The sequence below is a fragment of the Labeo rohita genome, chromosome 7 (genome assembly GCF_022985175.1).
Source record: "Labeo rohita strain BAU-BD-2019 chromosome 7, IGBB_LRoh.1.0, whole genome shotgun sequence".
NCBI lineage: Eukaryota > Metazoa > Chordata > Actinopteri > Cypriniformes > Cyprinidae > Labeo > Labeo rohita.
Genome location: NC_066875.1, coordinates 4,089,433 through 4,114,051, shown reverse-complemented (window position 1 = coordinate 4,114,051; position 24,619 = coordinate 4,089,433). Strand labels below are relative to the sequence as shown.

Sequence of the window (24,619 nt, the reverse complement as noted above, 5' to 3'; positions counted from 1 at the left end):
AGAGAGGATTTGCGGCTGTGCAAATTAAGCTAAACTTAGGTCTGATATTCTTGAGGGAGTCACCCGGCACGGTCGAACCTGACTGATGTTACATTTACAAAACATGCTGGCTACATGCACTTAGGCCTAAAATTAAGATTTGTGCATTTGAATTGCACAGTTTTAGTGTGTTGAAGAAAATTGGGAAGTAGTAATTTTCCCGGGTCCAAGCCTCTACTCATTTTATTTTAAAAATACTGTCTCAAGATCCATTTACAAGCAATATTTATTCAAATTACACGTTTAATCTCACAGTTTCTGTGCTCACTGCATCCCAGACACCAATATTTTAACAATTTATAAAAGATGAATCATTGTCTGGCCATCTGGCATTTCGGTACCGAGATAAAGGTTAGGATTATAATTTTTCAGTAGCATTACATCACAACAACACAATATTAGCACCTTTTGGTGTTTTCCCGTGTCATCTGAGCGTTTGGACTCTGAAGTGGATTATGATGTCTGGTGTGTTCAAGTTATTCAGTCTGCACAAGATATCGATGTACCACTTCTACAAAAATAAGCATGATTTTTAAACATTAAAATCATTAACAAATGTGCATCAGTGTGTTTTTGCTTTTTTTTTTTTTTTTTTTTTTTTTTTTTTTTTTATTCAGTTTATGAATGTGCAGTATTTATTTATTTATTTACTTATTTATGCATTGTCAGCAGCAAGACTATCTTCATGGGGAAAACACAAATAAGTTCTATAACAATAAGCTATATGAGATGTGTAAGGTTAATACTAGACAAAAAAAAATATTGCATTCAGATGCTTTTTTTTTTTTTTTTTTTTTTTTTTTTAAATCATATAAACTTCTGAAAAAAATTGTTATAAAAGTGCTTTAAATTGAATCTTCTTCACTGTCTAGTTGTACAATACTGTCGTATTATATACAATTGCAATTTGGATAGTTTTATACAGAACTATACATCTAAAAATCAATCATTATTTCACTTATTTCAATAATTATTTCAAGTTTGTCAATACAGCTGCCGCCACCATTGCATATAAAATGTTTTCTCTGTAGGCAAGTTTCCATTACAGATTTGCGCAACTTTGGCGAGATTACAGAAATGTCGATAAAACAGTATTGCGAAAGGACAACGTTTTTTATTACCAGTGTTATGCGACTAAAACGTAATTTGTTCCTCTCGCGATAAATCATGGCACCGGATTTTGGTGGGATTTGGACGGATTTTGGCTTTATTTAAATCGAAAGAGGCGTATGTGTGTATCTTTACAGAAGCAGCGCTGAGAGCCACTTCGGAAACGTGCTGGTATAAACATAACGGGTTGGAGCCGTTACGCGCCGCAGATGCATGCAGCGTACATAGCCGCTTTCAAGTGTAAGGGGCTTTCCCTGATATTAAAGCTTTAGACTATGTATGAAGTGTTTATTGGAGTTTACAGTACATTGAAGAATGATTATATGACTGTTTACATATGCCATGTGATCTGTAAATGCGAAAAAGCCGTTTCCATTGCAGTTTTGCGAAATATTCCTTTTTCAAATTGCCTGAAAAACCACCTAATGCGAGCGTATTAATCGTTAATTAATCGTTGCACAGCACTAAATACAATCTTTCCGATATGACTTCAACACACCATTTTAACAATAAAAAAAAAAAAGATTTTGAAATGAATTCTACATGCAATTCAAAAATATAAATCTTACATTAAGACCTAAACATATTTTCAGTAATTAGGAATAAGTGAGGTTCAAATGTTCATGAGTTTAGATTATATTGGACCGGATCTGAAGCCTACCATTGTTTGAAGGTTTACTCAGGTCAGATCAGAACTCTAACCTCTAAAGCGCTAGTAAGCGAGCTCTTAAGCGGTCGTATCCTACGTCCTTCTCTCCCCCACCCCTTTGCATCAGACATTTAATAGCTTCAAGCGGCATTCTGATTTGGCAGTCTTACAATGTGACACATTAAAAGACTGGACTGTTTGTGAGCACTTCCTTTGAGAGTCGTTCTACATAATGGCTTCAGCCAAGCAGCTAAACGCATAAGCAGACTGTTTGTTTATGCAACCATTACGATTAACTTCGTTGGCAACTTGACATTGTGCATATGTAGACAATACAACAGAAGACATTTTGCTTTGGTAATTGATAATGAGTGAGCTACAAAGAATTAATATTTCATAGTCCATTAGGCTACTCTAATAATTCTTAGATCATATGCAGGGGTCGTGTGTACGTGAGCATGTACTACCTGATAGCATTGCGGTGATGGAGAGGATCTCGTTGGAGCAGTTGAACTCGCAGCTGGCGATGACCATCTTGGCCAGCTGGGGGTCGAGAGGGAACTCAGCCATCATGGAGCCCAGCTCCGTCAGGTCACCATCGTCATTCAGCGCCGCGAGATAGTTCAACAGCTCCAGGGCTCGCATCAGGGTCTCAGGAGCTGGCAGAAAATTTTTTTTTAATATAATACATGAAATTGAAAGTGAAACTAAACTGGAAAATGGATCGGGAATTCTGTGCATGTAATATATATTAATTATTTAGACGATAATCAAACTATTTTTTTAGTAATGTGTTTAGTGAGTGTTTGTGTTGGTACCTTGGCTGGTTTAAGCCTATTGTGGGGACAGACAATTTTTTTTTTACCACCCTTATTAAAATGTGTGTTATTTTATATCGAATTCTTACATCTAATCAAATTCAATTAGTATCATTTCAAAAAATAAAAATGAATAAAATGACAACTGCATTAATAACAACGCATTTTAAAAAATTTATATTAAAATAAAACTAACTGCCAGTAAAGTGGAAGAAAGTCTCTGTCTTAATAAATCAGTCATTGAATCATTCATTTTAATCAATTTGTTCAAAATAGCTGATTCTATAAAGAAACAAGAGTTTGTGACTGTGGGACTGCCCCATTACCCACACCTGCAGTCTTGGCAACTTGAGAGGAACACTTGAGATGTCTCTTAAGTGGCCAAGATTGTATGTGTTGGTACTGGGACAGTCCCAGAGTCACAAACTTTGTTTATTTATGAGTTAAAGAATTCGGTATAACTTTATTTTAAATAGTACTAACTAGTTGCTTATTGGCATGCATATTAGTAGCATATCAGCTGTTTATTAGTACTTATAAAGCACATATTAATGCCTTATTCTGTATCACCATATTTTAGATCCCTCAACCTTATCTCATACTTAAACTACCTTACTATTAATATGCAGGAAAACAGGAGTTTACTGCGGCAAAAGTCATAGTTAACAGTTAGTTAATAGTGAGTACTGATCCCCAAACTAAAGTGTGAACAAATTCTTTGATTTTTTTTTTTCTCCAATTTTTAAATAACTTATCATATAATATTCAAACTGTTTTTAAAATCTATAATTTATTTATAAATTGCATTATTTATGCAAATATAAAATATCTGACCCTGGACCACAAAACTAGTCATAAGGGTTACATTTTTTAAAATCTTTTTTGAATTAAAAAAAAAAAAAAAAAAATTAAATACATTTTTGGCCGAGATACAACTCTTTGAAAATCTGGAATTGGAGGGTGCAAAAAAAGCAAAATATTGAGGGAAAAAAAAAAAAAAAAAAAAAAAAAAAACACTAATAATTCACCTTTCAAGTTGCATATTACTAATCAAATATTAAGTTTTAATATATTTACGGTTTATCTTCATGGAACATGATCTTTACTTAATATCCCAATGATTTTTGGCATAAAACAAAATAAATACTAATCGACCAATACAATGTATTGTTGGCTATTGCTACAAATACACCCGTGCTACTTATGACTTTGGTTTTGTGGTTCAGGGTCACATATTTGCATTAAAAAAAAAAAAAAAATTAAATAATTTTTTTAATAAATTGTTTAATTTTGTACTAAGTGTGCAAGACTATCCCAACTTCAGGCCCTTAACAAACACTAAATCCACACTTTAGAGCGGTATTTGAAGCTAAAATTATCCCATTATTCATCATGTTCAGCAATTTATGTGCACAAAATCATGAGATTAAAGAAAACGTTCAAGTGTAACATAACTTGGCAGTAAAATGTAAAGTGCACATGGTGTACTGGTTCAGAGATGAATATGCATATTTTCTAACTGCTTTTTATAACTTAATTAGAAGCACCACAATGTAATTCTCTTCTGTTACAGGAAAATCTGAACAGACATTTAGAAGTGCAAAGTATTGCATTTTTACAAAGCTATGTTGTCCAATTGGGTCTGACACACACTTGCACCCTTCACACCCACTTGAACACTTGGGCCAAATAAAGGTAGACCAAGCCAAAGACTGCAAGTGCAGCTATTACTTACCAATCTGTATGAATGTGTTACTGAATCATTCGCTCAAATGATCTATTTAAATATGCAGATCATTCAGTAAAAACACCACTTTTGCTCTATTTTTTGTTGGCTTTCTAACTCGTTTCATCACGCAGTGAAAGCATAGACACTCATCTCTGTTTGCTTTTTGGAAAGTAGGTATAGATAATACATGTACACTAAATGGCATTTAGTTTGATTTTTCAAATCTCTAACCCCAAGCAAGAGAAAAAGTAACGGTGATGCTTGCCTTAGACACCTTATTTAAAAGAAATGCACATAATGAAAGCCATTTTCTTGTCGTGATAACATTGTGGCTGTGGTCTCCTGGACAACAACTAACTTTTAATTCAAGACAAAAGGGGCTAATTTTTCATCTGACATGCAAGCAGTTCCAAACAGCAGCACCACTAATTCAATTATAGGGAGGAACCTCTACTTAATGCATCAACACTGGTCACACACCAACAAATTCAATTACTGACCTTTGGCTCTAGAGAGTTTGGCTCTAATGACCAGTTGCATGTTAACTGAAAATTAGCATTGCCCAGGGTTTGGAGGAGTTTGCTGAATAGGATGAAAGACCGTGGCTGTCTTTATCAATGAGTCAGGAAAACTTCATTTAAAAAAAAAAATAAATAAATAAAAAGTGCAGCGGTCAGTCTGTTATGAACGAGTATCGATCTGTTATATCAGACATATTTTTTCTATTTGTTTTGAAAGGATGTAGAATTACTCGTGCTAAAGCAAGTAATACGTTCGAAGCAAAAATTAAGTATAGGTGCCATGCAGTGAACCCGGCTGGAAAAAGTAATTTACACACACGGACACCACATCAGAAATAAACTATACCAGGGAACGTGCCGACGTGTTAACTAAATGCAAAATCAATGAGAGAGAAAGCTAAAGGTACTTTAAAGTCAGGAAAATATAAGCTAGCGTTTGGCAAATGTCACCAAGCAAATGGCTTCTATCAGCTTCAACCAGCAATGCAAACACCTGCTGTTTTTTTAACTTATTTTTTTAACAATATTTTACATTTCTATTTAAATTTGTCAAATCTACTTTGCAGCATCATTGGCTGCTGGTTTATTTAACAGGCCTTATAAATTCAGTGAGGCTATCACTCTCTCTCTCTTTTATATTATCCAGCTACACATCTACTTAGCTAGTCAAAAGCATTGGTATTTTAGGAAGCAGAAAGCTTCAACATTTTTTGCGCAACTTTAGAGATCTTTTAGGGTCGTGAACCTTTCAGAAAAGACGATGAGCCAATCACACGGAAACGTTCCAGTCGTTACTATTCAGAGATTACAAGTCTGGTCATCATGCACTTTTAATGAACGTCCACATCAGTCTTCATACTGCATAAAAGCAATTACACGATCAAAGCAAAGCCAGACTCTGAAATATCAGTCAGTTTAAGAAAAGCAGTGTCCAGCTGCTTTTTTACCCAGGCTCCACCAGATACTCTGAAATGACCCAGACAAACTATGCAAAACACTTAAAGAGCCAAATACTTTTTGACATTTCTGAAGAAAATTTGAGTGCCAAGCATCTTTACAGAAAAGTACTTAAACATCCAGAATATCTGCAGTTGACACACCACTGGCTCTCTTACAATATGTATTAACTAAATAATACAGTCTTTTAAACTATGGTAACTTAATGACGTTAGCTAATGGATTCATCTTGTTGCATTGTGTATACGAATATATGTATATAAATGTAAACGACAAGTTTTCCCAGATCGCATAATATATATATGCAACGACTTTGCTGGTAGACACAAGCAACGTGCTCTCGAGTTATCACAGAATGGCTTTGACAGGTCCAATATGGCAGATGGCTTACACACAGCAGCCCATATAAACAGCCACTAATAAGGCAACTTAATACATATTGACAATCGTGTTCTGATTGGTCTTCAAGTATGTGCTATAAAACTCTAATATGTTCCATTTCATAGTATCAGACTCTAAAGAAGCCAGAAAGTAGTTATTAAACTCGTACCTGGTGGGTCCATGAAGTCAAAGTGCACCAAATCATCGATACCAAGCTTCTTGAGCTGTAGCACCACAGAGCCCAAATTCGACCTGAGAATCTCAGGGTATGTGTTATCCTGACAGGAAAAAGGCAGACACAAAAAGAAAAACAAATGAGCTGACTGAATTTACATGGAAATTTGCCACAGTTTGTGCAAAAAGGGGGCTAGAAGTGACCAGAAGTACTAAAGACTTGAAGGAACCTGGGTCATCTGCTGATCGACCAAAATATGATCCAACCAATTTCACTGGCGTATAATAAATTCAGAGCAAGTGCACCTCCCAGATGCCCGCAGCAGTTATGATTAGTTTCACAAACCTGCATCTCAGTCTTGTAGGCCTTTTCGGTGTAGAGCCGGAAGCACTTTCCTGGGCGCGTACGTCCAGCACGACCGGCTCTCTGCTGGGCCGAAGCCTTGCTAATAGCGGTTACGAGCAGCGACTCGACTCGAATGCGAGGGTTATACACCTGTGCAACGAAAAGGAAAGAGCCATGTGAATAATAAATGCACACCATTGCACCACAGCAATATGCCAAAGCGAAGCCATCCTTCATCTCTGACTGGACTACATGTATGACAGCAGCAGCTGGGCTAGGGAAATGTCAGCAGAATAAATAACTAGCTTTTCCATCTCGAGTCGCAGTCAGAGCCCCGCCACTGGGTTTATCTGGGGATTTCAGAGGCAAGAGAAACAGATGATGGGGCGAGATTAGACAAGTGAGGCAGAGGAGAGAAGACTAACCTTTTGCTTGGCAAAGCCAGGATCAATTACGAACACCACGCCATCGATGGTCAGGGACGTCTCAGCGATGTTTGTAGAAACCACGACCTACGAGAGCAGAAACAATACGATCAAGAGATCAAACTGACCAGGCAGCTTTTACCACACACAAAAAACCTTAAAAACAAAACAGCCCACCCTTAAGTCTCTAAACTTACAGTTGAACGTGTAATCTTTTAAAGTATACTCCATTTGATATCGTGTGCTCTAGAAAGCTTAATCTTTGTCCAGTGCCTGCGCTTTTTCCAGAAGTTACGACCGATAAAAATATTGTATGCACCCTTAAAGTTGCAGCTATCAAAACTTCTGTTGCAGTCTCTGGTATTCTGCTGTTGTTCTCTGTTTAGTTACATTTTCTACTGTGAAAGAAATGGCTCGAGTCAGTGTTGCCACCAGAGTTGGGTAGTAAGTGATTACTAGATATTTACTTGAAATATCTCTGAAGAACACATTCGCAACACATTTGCATGTTTACTGATCAATATCACACAATGGTAATACTGACATGGAGGTAAACAAATGAAACGCATCTGTTTTGATGGTACATTCAATGATAAATTTAAAACAAGTTAGATAAAGTAATTAAAAAGTAGTCAGAAAACATTATCTAAAATGAGCAACCTGGATTATGTTACTAAATACAGTTTTCATCATGTAATCAGTAATGGATTACAACTTGTAATAGCGTGGTCACCATATCAAAATTTTGACTTGCTACCTGACTAAAATATCGCAATACTACGACAAAAAACAGAGAACAGGAAAAGTAGAGATCTTTAATGGTAAGCTAGCTAAAAGGATAAAGCCAAATCTTATTTTATGATATAGCAATTTTATTTTACAAAAGTCATTTTTGTTATTTTATCTTTGTTATTAATAAGAACACAGATGCAAGTAACAAACTAAAGGAAAAAATACAATAAAACAAAGGCACAAATGAAGTTAATAGCACCCTATAAAATTCATTTTATTTCTTCCCAAATTGCGTTTTATTTTCTAAATTCCGTTTTCATTTTTCTAGATTCAGTTTTTTTCCGTTATTTTTTCTAGATTCTATCTTAATGGTTATGTGAAAAAAAATAATAATAATAAAACAAATAAATAAAATCAAAAAGCATGTTAGCTTAATTGAAATCATGAAACTTACACAATTTAATAGCAATTTATTACAAGTTTAACAAAATTTTTATTTTAAGGCCCTACGAAATACGCTTTATTTTTCTCAAATTCAGGTTTATTTTTATTTTAGAAATATGGTGTTGTGCATTTGCAATTTTCTGGTAAATAATTTTTTCTGGTAAATATTCATTTAATATTGTTTTAATATTTTATTAGTAGTAGTAGCACTGTAATTACATTAAGTAATATTTCTGCCACGTTAAACTGAACTTTTATTTTGACGGGTTGCTGTGAATTCTACAGATTGTTCATGTGTTCATGTACTCATTAAGGCAGTAGAGGCTGAAAACACAGCAAACGTAGTGTACACTTCAGTATGTGCGCAGTAAATGAAACCGCGTCTGCGCCATTCATTCATACAGAACATGCAGGATGCATATTTTCCGTGATATTCCGCATTATACAGTTTGTTCCATTTCTATGACTGAATCCTGTGATTCTGTGTTTTCTGCTTCACAATTATCATAGGGCCCTAAATAAACAGTGCTTAACTCAAGAAATACAGCTCCTTATCAGAATGCATTCTTAAAGTACCACTACTAGTGAAATGTGGTATCGTACAGTTTTTAAAAGCAGGGTGCCGTTATACCTTTTTAGTGCCGGTATATCGTGCAACGCTAATTTGTAAGTAATCAACCCTTCTCTAGCTGCCACTTTGTGGAACAACTCATTAGTGGAAAACAAATTGCGACCTGTGCGTACAAAGAACGCATGAGTGTACAGCAGTCACATACTATTCTGGTACGAAATTTGCATCATACGCACAGTACGCAGACCTTCACGTACGCATAAAACCAAAATACACTTGATTTTACAAGTGGTGTAGGACAAGTAATGTTGAATACTTGGTGTAATGGGTTTATTCAAATCTCTAACCACTCTCTACACCAGCAGGGTGGCTTTTTTTTAGTACATTTCATTGGTGATTAGACAGTTTTGCACTGCTGTGGGCAAACCAAAAATCGAATTAAAAGAAAAAAGTTCTGTGGTAACTGAAGAGGGCTGAAAAAAGGCAAAAATAAAAAAAATCAGTGGGAATTAAATCCTTAAAGACAGTTCAGTGAGCTGTCGCAACCTGGAAGACTAATACAACCCAACAGGGGAGTAAGGCAACAGTTGCTGCAATCAAGTCAAATCGTGAGTGTGCTGGCTGAGCCGGACTGCTTTCCGCCGAGCAGCCCGTCCAGACACATTACTACTGCTCTTTTTGGCGGCAAGATACATGTCTGTGCACAGCACGCAGCCATCTTCCCCTCCCTAGAGAAGCCCACCTCTAAGAAACTCTATTATTCATGCCACGTCTCGCTCCTTCACTCGCTCTCTGTCCCTTTACAGTACAGGTGGCCTTCATCATGTGTGCTGTAGTGACATATTGAATCATCTTTGAGCTAGAGACCGTGGACTGTCTTTGATATGCTGAGATGACGGTGTCCATGAAGCTTCGGAAGAGCTTTATAACATTGCATAGGTAAGGGTTGCTTACTGTCCAAATGGGGGTCATGAATCACAGAACGTAAAAATCACAATCCGAGTCAAGTCAGAGGTAGGACAGAGTCTCTTGATAATTTAAAGGTTTGCTTTGTGTAGTGTCCCAGAAAAACCAAGCAGCCAGCAGAGCTGTAGCTGGACGCCATCAATGGATCACAAATGGTGGAGGTGTGAGGCGCACATTCACAGATAACAATTTGTTAATGATTAAATTACATTTTATGAAATGTTTTATTTGAATGCATAATTACAACTTAATTTAAGTGTATTTTTACAATAGTTAAATTTTCTGGTTATGAAATGAAGGCATAAAATAATTTAATTTACTTTTTAATCAAATGAAAATTAAACTTTATTTTTGGCCAACAAGGTTCTATTCAAATTAAACGATTAATTATTTAACGATTCATATTTAAATAGTCTTTTTGCTTAATATTTAGAGACACTAGTCCATATTGCGACTGTAACCTATTTGATTAATTCATCCAAATTTTGACAAATTCCATGACATTCCACAAAATACAGTAAATTACGTTTTTATAACTGGATTCCGCAATTCACTTCACTTTTTCCACATCGCCGAAATCACAGGGCCCTACATATGCCAACAAAGAGAAGCCTGTTGCTTCACCAGAAGACCAGATTGTGACATTCTGATCAAAAGCAAAAACTTTAAAATTTTCAAACAAATGCATGGATGAATTCATCAATAAGATCAAAAACATGCATTTTAAAAAAACAGACAAAATTCCACTTCATGCTGACTTTAAGTATAATATTCTACAGAAACGTTCTATATTAATTCTAGACTTAAAGGGACCTATTATGCAAAAATTACTTTTATAAGGTGTTTGAACTTTTTTTTTTTTTATTAATACAATAAATCATAAACAATCTTTCTAAACAGGCGATTCCAGATTTTCCAGGGAGAGATCTCTATGCTATTAGCATAGACAAAGCCCTGAGTGAGAAGCAGCAGTCAGCCATTATTGTTTTCTTGCTGTATAGCTGCTGGAGATCTACAATGTCAGCACCTAAGAGGCATTACAAATGTTGTGTTTTGGGATGCACCAACGAACATAGGAGTCTCCACAGACTCCCTCTTTCTGAGCCACTAAAGACACTGTGGTTAAATTTAATTTTTGAAGTAAATGTCCCAGAAAAAATAAATTGGTAAAGTCCCCTATATGTTTAGGGATCAATACAAACGCTTTGTGTTTGTCAGCTCCAAACAAAGTAATTATCAGCTGTTCGTCTTCCAAACTGCCTTTCTGAAAGAGCTTCTTGGCACTCTGTAAGGCTAATGTTGCTAAAGCTACCATTGTCTCGGCCTGTTTTCACTGATGCTGCCTTTACGTGCTGCCAGAATGATTGTAAATAGGAAAATGGTCATTTAAAACTGCATAGGAAAGCAATGTGAAGTCAACAGCTTGATATGGTCAAGCTCATAATCCCAAGCGGACTTGTAAGGTTTGTGAAAGCACACAATGGAACCATGAGACCAGCTATGTCACCATTTTTAATCACGCCGTGCTCCCTGTCCGTGTAATTCATAAACGTGTATTTATTATGCACAGTACAATCAGATGACTGACTTTTAAAATCGATTCCAGTTCAAACAAATAAGGCTGAACACTGCTACTGAGAGTTTCTGACATTTTCAGTGCGCGAGATTGTCCTGTTTTGTTTTTGACGGTTCTTGGGGGCAGAAGCACCAGCTCATTTGCATTTAAAGGGACAAACACAAAAACGCAGTGTTTTGGCTCTTCTCCTAAAAGTGGCATTTTTAACAAGCTATAAAGAATTATCTGTTGAGTATTTTGAGCTAAAACTTCACACACATTACGGGGACATCAGAGACTTATTTTACCTTCTTGTAAAACAGGGCATAACAGGTTACCTTTAAGATTTGAAAAAGTATCCTACCTGAAATTACCAAGATAACTAAATGGATTCCAAGTTAGGACAGTTCAGTAATGCAGAACTTGTGCACCCTTTTACAAAAAACAATTTAAATATTTTACAGCAATACAAACACAATTTGAGCCACAATTCATGCCTACAGCAGAAACAAGCTTAAAGTTTAATTAATTTGAATATTGTTTGAATTCCTAACCCTAAGTGGGAGCAATAATATTACAGATGCTTGCTTTGGCAAGCTCCACTAAAAAGTTTTTTGCAATGTAAATTTTGAGTTTCATTAAACTTCCTGGCCTCCATTACTAAGAGAAAACAAACAAACCTCATATTTCATGTAATTCAGTCCTCTCAAATGGCTTCGAGGCTCTTAAATCCTACTTTTATAAGTGGATTTCTCTTCAGCCACAAATGTTTGGCTAGGTTTGGTAATGCAGCAGAGGGTCTATTCATGGAGCCTTTGACCTGATGTAATTCAGCTGCTGAAAAGAATCATCTGCCTATATATTCATGGAGAATTCACTGAAAAAAGGCCATCTGGAGTCTGGAGACTGAGGGCCACGACCCAATGCCCACAGAGCGTGCTCTTAACAGACCAGTGAATGACAGCGGGGTCCGGAGCGCTTCTGACACACGATAAAAAGAAATGAGGGTTCCTAACCAGTCTGCATCCTTTCAGAAAATAGGACCACCTGGGAAAGACCGTTGAGATGAAATATATTCCAGAGTGGTAGCCATGGAAATTATCGAAAGGTGAGCGCCATTGGAATGAATTGCACAGCAAAAACACTAAATGCATTACCAGTACTTAGTCATACTCGTTGAACCGTGAGGTGTTGAGAAATTGCATCTTTTAGGAGGCAATGATCCATGCGCAAGTGGTCTGGAAAAAAGTAGGCGGGCTGACCGAACAAGGCTAATACCAGCAACATTTCACTTGAATAAGTGCATTTTCAATTCTCTTCGATGAGTCCCTCATTCGATGTTCTTCTTTGGTTAAAAAACTGTGAGGAAGACACTACAGGTCAAAAGTTTGGAACAATTAAGATTTTGTATGGTTTCAAAACAAGTCTCTTCTGCTCACCAAGGCTGCATTTATATGAAAAAACAAGATGTTGCAAAATGTTTTTGTTTTTAGTTTTCTATTTTAATATATATTAATGTAATTTAATCCTGTGATGAAAAAGCTGATTTTTTTGGCAGCCACACTTCAGAAATCGTTCTAATAAGCAGATTTACTGTTCAGTTATCATCAATTAGAGGTGCTCAATTATTAATATTTTTATTTTTGAAAACGGTTTTTGCTGCATAATGTTTTTTTAGTATCCTTTGATAAAAAGATCAAAAGAACAACATTTATTTGGAACAAATCTGTCACTTTTGACAAAGCACTTAGTATTTTTTTTTAAATCTTACCTTAAACTTTTGAGTGAAAATAAAAATATTATGCAGCAAATTGTTTTCTACAGTGATAATGTTTGATTTGAAATGATTTCTGAAGGATCATGTGACATTGAAGTAATGATTCAACTTTGCATCACAGGAATAAATTAAATTTTACAAAATAAAATAGAAACATTTTAAATAGTAACAATATAGTTTTTTCTGTATTTTTGAGCAAATAAACAGCACAGGTGAGCATTAGGCTTGCCACGATAGACGGTGTTGACGGTGTTACCGGTTTTAAGACGCAACACCGATGACATCACTTTTCCACCGTGACACCGTCCCCACGTTTTTTTTATTAAATATTTATTTGAATTAAATGGAAAATATAATTCTAAATAATTTACTTAAGACAAGAGCATGCACTATAATTAAAAACTGAACATGGCTACATTGCGTCATATTTCATTTATCACGTGAGGAGAACGAGAGGAGTCGAATTTACAGAAAGAGAATGGCGTTGTGTTTTTTTTTTTCGTTATGTTAATAAAAGTTCTGTTTAATATCAGTGATTTATTTTTTTTTGGTACTTTCGTTGTCGTCCATTCAAACAATTGACGCCGAATTGCCAATTCCCGCAAAACTGAAAGTGAAAGTATAATACGCACGCATTTATAAGCTATTTAAACGCAGAAAAAAAGAGGAAAAGAGGAAACCCCCACCCCCACGGTGATACCGGTATTACCGGTGTTGTCACATGTCGATTAACCGGTGGGGAAATTTCCTCATCGTCACAACCCTAGTGAGCATTAGAGATTAGGACTGTCACTAATTATTTTGGTAATCGAGTAATCTGTCGATTATTCTGACGATTAATTGAGTAATCAGGGTTTTTTTGTAGCAGTAGTAGTAGTAGTAATACAAACAGACCTAAGTGAACAACAGCCTTTAAAATGACCTAAAATACATATATAATAGTAATGAGGCAATAATAATTCAAATAAAGTAAAGTATCAAAAGGAAGTAATCAAATGGTTTATTCACACAAAACTGTTATAATACATAATGTATTATAAACAATCAAGCTAATGTACATTATGCATTATAGCAAATTCCTGCAGAGGGCGCCCTGATGATTGTTTTTACACTTTACTGCACAATCTAATCCATGTTTGAAATTAACTCAGCAACATTTAATTCAAATTTCCACTTAAACTTCAATATTTGGCCACTTCTTCATGGTCGAAACGCTACAGCCACTGTAATTTCTTGAAAATGTGAACATCAAAACGTCTAAACTCAGAGCGAGGATTTAAACTTTTATTTTGAAATCGCAATGAACAGTTACCATATTCAGAAAGATACGGATGTATTCTCCTGTGTTTGCGTAGGTTTATAAATGATTTACATTACAAATCTATAATAAACCCAAACTCACAACAATGTGCAGAGATGGAGTTTGAGAAGCTTCACACATGTAAACGATAACACTTTGTGAATGGAGAAGCTCTGAGATGCACGTACGTAACCTACACGCATGTGAATAATTAAAGCGCATATTAGACCTGCATCACATTTTTATTTAATTGAATCGCAACGTTTGTAAATTCTTAATAGTATTATGTTTTATAATGATTTCTAAATGGGTTTAATATGTGGAATGCGCCACTTCCGGGCAAAATGCAAGAATGGACTTTTAAAACTGAATACTCAAATAGAATTGCATCCTATTAGATGCAGTCTATTAGAGATTAATTCAAAAACAAACAAAGAATAATCTTAATTATTCCAAATGCTCCAAATATTCACAAATGCTTTCACAAGTGCATTTTTGCATTACTATAGTGATAAAGTTGGCTTAAAATGTCCATGCTTTTAAATCAGATGTGCTGTTATTTAGGTAACTACCTATAAACATGCTGACAGTTTGACCTTGTTATACAAGATTTTCTTCAAACGGTTTCTCCGCCATGACAGCAGTTGACCAGAGTTGTTTACATTTCAAATTCACAAAAATAAGCAAAACACTTCCTTCAATCACGCTGAATTAAAAGTGACTACGGAAGCCATCGCAGTTGCGAACAGGCCGAGACGGCTTCTGTCTGTCCGTTTCTGCACTGAACCAAACAGACATTTCATCAGCAATAGCACGATTTTATTATACCTTACCTTATTATATAGTTTTTAAGCAGCACAAGTGGAAAAAGCTCTAAACATCATCATCATCATCATTACTGGGCTGTATTGACAACCATTTAAATCCAATGGACTTCATATTAAAACAGACATGCTTTATGACTTTGCTTAGAGTGGACAGTAACATATCAAATGGTTTTAGGCACAGACATGGTCTTAGGTTAAGAGTCTAAATATTTAGGAAGACCACTTTCTGTCCACGTACAGTTCTTAACAAGCTAGATTCATTAAGAATTGTTTTTCACCGCATCCTCGTTTTTTCCTTTCCATTCTTCCATAACCCGCTTATTCCCGCTGTCAGCACAAGGGAGATCTTACCACATCCCAATTAACTCCAGGATCAATAAAAACGTTGTTGCCGAAATTTGCCACAGTCCTTGATTTCCCTACATGTGACTGCTAAGAGTCACGTGAAGTTAAATCCCATCTAATAAATCCATGCATCAGCAGTATAACAGGGCTGCTGGATTTGTCCTGAAGGAGGATGTGACTGCACAGGTGCAGATCTCACAATATCTGCACACACACACAAACACATCCCGTATCTGCCAAAGGTGGCTTATATGCATTGTGTTTAATATATGCCAGAAGGTGTGAAGAGTTGACATTTTTACAAGGTAATCTGAGCCTGTCCTTATGTACCGCTGCCACTGAAGGACAGAAACACAAGGCGCTAAAAAATAAATAGTTTCGAGACAATGTACAGTCACCTCATCCTTAAAAAAAACAAACAAAAAAAAAAAAAAAAAAAAAAAAAAAATTTTTTTGCTAAAAAAAGTTTTGCTAATCCCATTACGGAGACCAACCTCCTCTTACTTTTTGTATCACAGAGATAATAAATGTAACCATCTTTAGCATGCTAGTTATTTACCAACAATAATTTTTTTTAAACAAGTAATAAGTAATTATTGCTTTAAACAAGTAATAAAAATGACAAAATTATTCAACTTTATTAAAATGAAAAATCTAAAAAATAAATAATTAAAATTAAATAAAAAAAATTAAAATTTTAAGCATTTTGATGATACAAAATTAACCTTGGTTTAAAAAAAAAAAAAATACATACATATATATATCTATATACACACACACACACACACACACACAGCCGTTCAAAGGTTTGGGGTCAGTACATTTTTATTGTTTTTTTTTTTTTTTTTTTAAAGAAATTAATACTTTTATTCACCAAGGATGTATTAAGTTAATAATTAAAAGTTTATAATAAATAATTTACATTGTTATAAAATATTTATATTTTGAATAAACACTGTACTTTTTAAACTTGTTATTCATGAAAGAAACCTGAAAAAAAAAAAAAAAAAAAAAAAAAAAAAAAAAACCACAGGTTCCAAAAAATATTTGGCAGCACAACTGTTGATATTATCCAACATTGATCATTCTAATAATAAATCCGCATATTAGAATGATTTCTGAAGGATCATGTGACACTTAAGACTGGAGTAACAGCTGATAAAAATTCAGCTTTTCATCACAGGAATAAATTCTATTTTAAAGTATGTTAAAAAAAAAAAAAAACATTTTATATTGTAAAAACATTTTGCAATGTTACTTTTTTTTTTCTATATTTTTAATCAAATAAATGCAGCCTTGATGAGCATAAAGTGTGTGCGTCTATATATATATATATACACACACACTACCGTTCAAAAGTTTGGGGTCAGTAAGACTTGTAATAGTCTTTAAAGAAGTCTCATATATATAGAGATAGATAGAAAGATAGAGCAAAAATGAAGTTGTTGTATTGTGGACCTAAAGTAACAGCGTGGAAGATTCTTAATTTAACCAAATTCTGTAAATAAACAAATTTTTGAGTGCATGGAAAGTAGGGAAACATTTGTTACCTTATTCGCAAGTCTGAGCTTTTAGTTTTTGACAAAAAAAAACAAAACACAAAAAAATTATATATTATATATATATATATATATATATATATATATATATATATATATATATATATATATATATATATATATATATAAAAAATTGGTATTTATTTATTTATAGTTCTGAGTTTTGCTAATCCTATTATTGAGACCAATCTTTTCTCGTTTCATTAATGTCTATAAATGAAATCATTCATTTCTATAAATTATCACTGATAGCTTTTTTTTTTTTAATAAAATAGAACGTTTCTGAATAAGCAGCTCTCTGTTCCCAACATTAGTGTACATCGCAGGCATTGCAGCATATTCACATCAGCCCCTGCGAATCCATGTCCACTTTCATTTTCTCCTGAACAGCGCAGGCAAACAGCGGCAAATGTTTGAACTTCTGAAGCAGCTTATGCCCGGGCTTACGAGTAATCAAACCTCTGAGAAACCCAGAGCCTCTTTAAACATGGAAGTGGTCAGGGGAGAGATGAAATGACACAATGCCCTAGTGGAGGGGGATGGACGAGGCAGATACTTGATATGTGAAGCAGGCGGATGCTGATGCCGTTCGCTACATCAAAACACAAACCAGGCATGCAGCTAAGCCTTCGTTACGGCTACAAATACAGCCATCACGTTGAAGGAATAAAAATGCGGAAATCTGTGGTTCAGTGAACGCTTGCGTTCGTTCATTAGGACATCAGCAATCTTTGCCTGGCAATAATGACAAGCGGAGCCATTTCTGTAGGGGAGCGATGACTCATTAATCAACTCCTCATCAGATGTTCGGCTAAATGTTTGCAAACTCGTAGCTGACGATCAGACGTGATATTCTGTCAGATCTTTGGCCAGTCAAGCAGGCGTCCAGGTGCTTTTCACACTGTAATCGTCAGGCTTGTTTGAGAGACGAAGAAGTGAAATGAGAGTAGAGAAAACAAAAGAGTGATTGCGCCTGAAAAGCCTCCTGCTAAGAGTAAAGGATGACTGACGATGAAAGACACTTTACAGTGGATGAGCTCTGATAAAACATCTAGAGTGAATTTTGTTTTTTCAAAGCCAACATGCCAGAAATGCCAAACGACCATATTCAAGTCGGGAAGCAGAACAGGAGGGAGCGAAAGCAAACCGTCCAAAACCAACTCGAAAAAAACAGTACCGATCCAACACATTTCAAACGATAGAAGGATGAGTAATATTCCTTTCCAAAATTAGAGAAAAGAATCATATGCTGACAAAAGCAGCATATGCTATGAGTCATTGCTTTACCAAAGCTAAAGATGGAAGGAGAGAAAAAAAGAAAACCTAATTTCCACCATTCCTTATTTCTCATCCTTCCCTCTCCTGACAGACTTGAGTCATTCTCGCATCCTCTTTTTTTTTTAAAAGGAAGATGCTACTATAGCTGTGCCGATACAATCACATATTAGTATTTTAATTCCACTGACAAAAGTGAAAGGGATAGTTCAACATAAAAAAAATAAATAATAAAACATTCACTGCTTTTACAATCTCTAGAAGTCCTTTTTAATGCATTGGAAGTTTAATGCAAGAGAATCCTAAAATTTGATGATTGAAAGTCTTAGGTTTCATATGGTTTTTAAAAAAGTCCAACACAGAATGTCTCCTCCCCCATGTTAAATGTCAAATGAAACTGTTGCCAACTTGCTACTGTAAACAAAAGCTTTTTTTGAGGTTTGCCCCACCTCCAGGATTTTCTGATTGGTCCTTTTGAAAACACAGCGCTTATACATGAGACAGTCATTTATTATAGTAAAAACAATGGAAATGTAGCGTATTTGAATAGAAAAATGCGTTCTGTTCTATTCTGTTTGGAACTTTTGTCTGTGGAATATTCTACCAAAGAATTAAAATATCTCTTAAATCAAACCACATTAGAGGAAATAAAAGCAACACCCATCCAGAAAAGCAGGGTTTGTCAGTTTCTTGTTAAAATCTTGTGATCACGATGTATTGAGTCATATGTGGTGGTGACATTTACCTTCCTGCCGATGGCTCCGTTGGGTTTGCGGGGTGGAGGCGGCTCGAAGATCCTTTGCTGTTGTTGTGGTGGCAGTGTGGAGTAGAGCGGGATGATTTTGATGTCGCCAACCTCAGGGCCGAGATCGTCAATCTCACGTTTGATCCGTTTGCAGGCTTCGTCGATTTCCTAGAAGGTAAACAGACTGATGTTAGAGGCCACAAAACAGAATTAACCCCTGCCGAGTGCCAAAAAGACACTTCTGATGAGTGAATTCAATAGAATTATCATTTTAGGAACTGAATCATAACACAAGGTTTAAACAGATGACATTTGCCATTCCAAAAGCTTTTTAAAATCACAAACTAGGAACATCTGAAAAACATATGTCTACCTACCACAGATATAACAATATCAAAATCTCACAATACGATAACATTGCAATATGAAGTCCACGATACAATATTTATTGCAATATTTATAAAAAAAAAAAAAAAAAAAAAAAACAAACAGACAAATGAAGAATTGGGAAAAAAAAAATAGTTTTGTACATTTTAAAGTTAAATTATTCTATCTAATGCACTTTGAAAACTGAAAATTAATAGCTCCAACCCATGTTAAGTTTAAAAAACAAAAACAACTTAAGTTAGAAAAAAACCTGAACTTTAAAGAGGACTCAACCCTCTTTTTATTTGCAATATACCATCTCAGTCTAAATTACGTTCACACTGGCGTTTTAGGAAGTCAAACAAACTAAAATATAACAACAACAACAACAACAACGACATTAATAACCATATATTGTAAAACAATTGCACTGCAAAATAAATGAAAATGAATATTTCATAAGTATATTATTTTTGCTTTACACTACAGTAGAGAAATTACAATACTTTCCTAATTTCTACACTTGAAAGAGATATTTTGAATTTGGACTGCAGTAATAAATAATTAAACCGCTAGCTGTCAGCAATTCATACTGCACTTTTAAGCTTTTATTTTGACGGAAACAGTAGGAGCGCTTTTATTTTGAAGGAAAACTCCAGCTTCAGTGAAAACAGGCTTACAAAAACACGTCACACTAAAAATCTAGTCTGCCATGAAAATAAAGCACAACTACTGGCCGTTGCTTTCCCTAATGCATGCAAGTTCACTGCATTCATTCACTGTGAATGGAGCCGTTCGGAGGCATAGAAAACACCGGATCACGAGCTGATCACCTGAACGAAGTGAACAAACCAGGGTCAATTTTTCAAAATTAAGATTTATACATCATCTGAAAGCTGAATAAATAAGCTTTTTATTGATGGCCAAGTTACAACTACTTAAATATCTGCAATCTGAGGGTGCAAAAAAAAAAAAAAAAAAAATTCTAAATATTGAGAAAATCACCTTTAAAGTTGTCCAAGTTTTGATATATTTACAAAATATCTTCATGGAACATGATTTTTACTTAATATCCTAATGATTTTTGGCATAAAAAAAAAATTCAATAATTTTGACCCATACAATGTATTTTTTGCTATTGCTACAAATATGTGGTACAGGGTCAGAAATATTTTTCATTTTAACACAAATTATGATTACGAGGCACATTATGAGACTAATTTTTGCACAGTTCCTTGCAAAAAACTGTTATGATCTCACAACACTTTTAGCATAATATATGATTTGTAAACTAACACTTTTTTGTCCCATTAAACATTTCACTTTGAAAGTGGCACTTACTTTATTTAAAAAAAGAAACATGTACTGATGACAGAATTGCCATTTTGGGTGAATTATCCCTTTATAAACAGGGAGAATTAGGTATGCTAATAAACCTTAACAACTATTTTGATATGCTTTAATAAGCTCCAAATCAGTGGTTTGTGTAAATCCACCCTCTATTTGTCCAACTTCACCTCATATCAACTGATTTTGGATAAGCTAACCATTAATCTCCACCTTAGCCACTTTTACAAACATCATTAACTGCTGGATCAATTCCCCCATGCTGGAAACACCAGCACCACCGAGGCTTCAGTGGTTTAGTTGCGGTACACTTGATGTGCCAGTTGTGTCAACGGAGTGAGAAAACGAAAGCTGGAGTGCATGGCGTGCGTGGTGCTCGGGTAAGATCCCTATGGCTGTGCTATCAACAGCGGCAGTCACAAGGGCACGTGTACACTCACACGCACGCTTTATTATTCCAGATGGCAATGTAGTAGAGCTAATGTGAGATGAGAAAGCCCCAGTGATGCATAACCAGGAGCAAATCACAACAGATCAGTTAAGCGAAGCTGAACACTGAATGAACAGAGTGGCTTGAGATCTAGAAATACGTGCCGGTCGTCACAGCAAATTAGAGACGCGACCAGCACGAATGCGTTTTAAAAAAGCACATACTTAAAAAAAAGGAAGTGTCAAAATAAAGTTCATCTAGACTGCTATTAACACTGTTCACTAAATGCTTTTTCTCATAAGAAATATTCACTCTGACACAAATGAAGAATGCTTAATATTTACTGCAAAGCTTTGTCTTTTCTTCATGCATGAGCACATCACGCTCCTCACAAGAGGCACGGTCCTAGTGACTTGGAAGTCAAAGCTTATGCAGTACCGCCATCCTCAGGCCAAAGTGTGCATTGCACACAGAGATAAATGGCAAACAGTCAAGCAATGATCTCTACAAAAACTTCAGGCTGTTGTAATAAAGCATTTATCGATATTGTGACATGCACTGCGACACTGAAAGGCCCTAAAAGTCTCTTACATCTTTTACTCGAGACCCTTTCATTACGTATCTAAGCAGCCATAGCTGATCATTTACCCATAAAAGCATTAAAGCTCGTAAGCGCGCTGATATCCCAGACATGGTAGTCCGTGCACGCGCCGAACCGCTCCCTGGGGCACAATATGCGCAGAAAATGGCGCCGGTGGCCATGTGCATCTTAATCAAAGCTCTGCCACAACAGAGCAGGACAAGGCAAATCTGAATGGATTGATCAAATTAGCCAAAGTATTAATAGTCCATCAGCCCTTGGGAAGCGGCAGCTGTCAGGAGGACTGCTATCCGTGCTGCCAAGGCACCGGGGAGAGAGGGACACGCGGCTGTGCCAAAGCAGAAGAGCCTGCACCTGGAGCAGGACGCCAAATCGAGATCCCTCGCTTCTCGCGGCGGGCGCGATACAATACCGGAGGAAAATATTTTAAACGGACGCTTTAATCTACATGCTGCAGATGCAAATGAGCTGGCACGGATCGAAAGGAGAAAACTAATCTTAATCAGTGGTAATTTAGGCCTGATTTAAATGAGCAAAGTTGAACAAATAACCGCATCGTATCAGCGAGGGGTTTTTTCTTTTCTGAAAGATTGTGTGGTTTAAAACTAATTGCTGTTTGCGGAAAGCCTACGGAGTAAAGTCGTCCGTTTCTTCTGCAGAATTTCGACGCATTAGCGGGAACCTAAAACGAAGTGGACAAACAGCTTAAATTGCTCAACTTCATTGACCTAAAGGAGCAAACTAAGCTATTATATGACCAGCCTAAAAACCAAGCTCTTGGCCTAGACTTTTATCATATTCAATCATTCTTTAAATGGCCGAAATATAATGGGCAACTCCACTGCTGTGATCATTAGTCTCATCACATGCTTAAGATGGGAAATGCTTAAGCACAGCACCCTTTGAACTGCCCAAGTCCATATGAACTCCATTAACCCAATTAAAAGCACATTAACAAGCGAATGTGCATTAAAAAGCGAGATCTGCTACTACAGAGCCAAGAGATGTTCAAACAGTCAGCATGTTGAGTGAGTTTTATGTAAGATACTTTGAAGAATGTTGATAATCAAACAGCTGCAACATTGATTTCCATTATATGGACAAAAGGACAAAACAGACATTAAAGTCAATGGGAGTAAAAACTGTTACAACTATTCTTCAAACATCTTAGGGCCCTAGGATTTACACAATGCAGAAAACGCATACAGAACTTTGGAATTCAGTCGTAAAAATGGAATACTGTATAATGCAGAATGTCATGTAGTTTGCCAAATTTAGTCACTTAATGAACATTTTATCATTTCACTTGAGAAAAACTATCATATGATATGCAAACAGAAACGGGTAGAAACAGCAACCCATCAAAAAAGTTGAAGAAACTTGAAGAAACTGTGACAGCAATACATGAATTCACGTAATAAAATAAAGTGCTAACAATAACACTAAAATTATTATTAAAATATTATTGGGTTGCGTTTCATTTTTATTTGAGTAAAAGATAAATAATGTTTAATGCCTACTTTTATTTATTGAAAAAAAAAATAATAATATTTAACAGTTTTTCTAGAAAGAAAAAAGTTTTTTTTATATAAAATTAATTAATTACAGACACTTTTAACCATTAAAAAAAAAAAAAAAATAAATAAATAAAAAAAAAAGGAACACTGAATTTGGTACAAATAAAACTGAATTTGATAAAAAAAAAAAAAAAACGTACTTCATAAAAATGTCATTTCTGTTAAACATTTAATAAACTGCTGTTAAATTGTTTATATTTAGTTTAAATGCTTTCTGATAAATACAATTTTATTTAATAATTATAATAGAGTCCAGAAATATTAAAATAGAAAAAAAAATGTAATTTTGTTTTTATATAAACTTAATGTAGTTTTATATAAACCATTAAAAAGGTTTCCAGAAAATGAAAGCGGAACAGAATTTGGTACAAACAATAATAAAAAGTATTTCATAAAGCCTTAATGTCATTTTTGTTAAACAATTAATAACTTGCTATTAAACTGCTTAAATTTCCTGATTTCAATTAATCAGACATGGTTTCTACATAATAAAGCTTAATTTAACCATTAAAACAGAGTGCAGAAATATTACAACAACAAAAAAAATGGTATCCAGCAAAAGTAAAACTGAGGGGGAAAAAAGGAGTTTGGAAAAAATTACAACAATGACAACAGGATATTAATTTTTGGGTAAGCTATCCATTTTGGTTGAGTAAATGACAGAATTTAAAATTTGGGGTGAATGATCCCTTTAAGAACGTCATATTAAATTTTGACTTTGTTTGGGGCAGGACTACGTTAAAATGCAAAAGTGCAAACGAAGAGTCGGGCCGATCGCGATAAAGACGAGCCCGCTTGTATCCGCTGACATTCTGGACTTGATAATGATTAGTTCACAGCAAAGAGAACAATCCTGCGCATCGATAAATCTCCACTCAATTATCATCCGAAGCTGGTGGAGACACTCCAACTGCAACTTACTTGAGTTCATTCATTCTGCAACGAGCCAGCGATCAATCTCACACCTGCAAATGAAAACGGATGTACACGACCAGACCCACTGGAGAAACTAATGACGGGAGTCTGCCGTTAATAAATAGGGTGTCAAATTAC

The 24,619-nt window shown here is 35.3% G+C and overlaps 1 protein-coding gene across 2 annotated transcripts in view; it reads right to left on the bottom strand.

The window, feature by feature from the left end:
• dhx15 (DEAH (Asp-Glu-Ala-His) box helicase 15) overlaps positions 1–24,619 on the bottom strand; it is a 41,903-nt gene that overhangs the window by 5,638 nt on the left and 11,646 nt on the right. For both annotated transcript variants that reach the window (XM_051115506.1, XM_051115505.1), the window contains exons 6-10: positions 19,246–19,413; positions 7,150–7,236; positions 6,725–6,874; positions 6,374–6,482; positions 2,266–2,457 (exon numbers count right to left, since the gene is read on the bottom strand). In XM_051115506.1, coding sequence (XP_050971463.1) covers positions 2,266–2,457; positions 6,374–6,482; positions 6,725–6,874; positions 7,150–7,236; positions 19,246–19,413 — 706 coding nt within the window. The remainder of the gene's footprint in view (positions 1–2,265; positions 2,458–6,373; positions 6,483–6,724; positions 6,875–7,149; positions 7,237–19,245; positions 19,414–24,619) is intronic.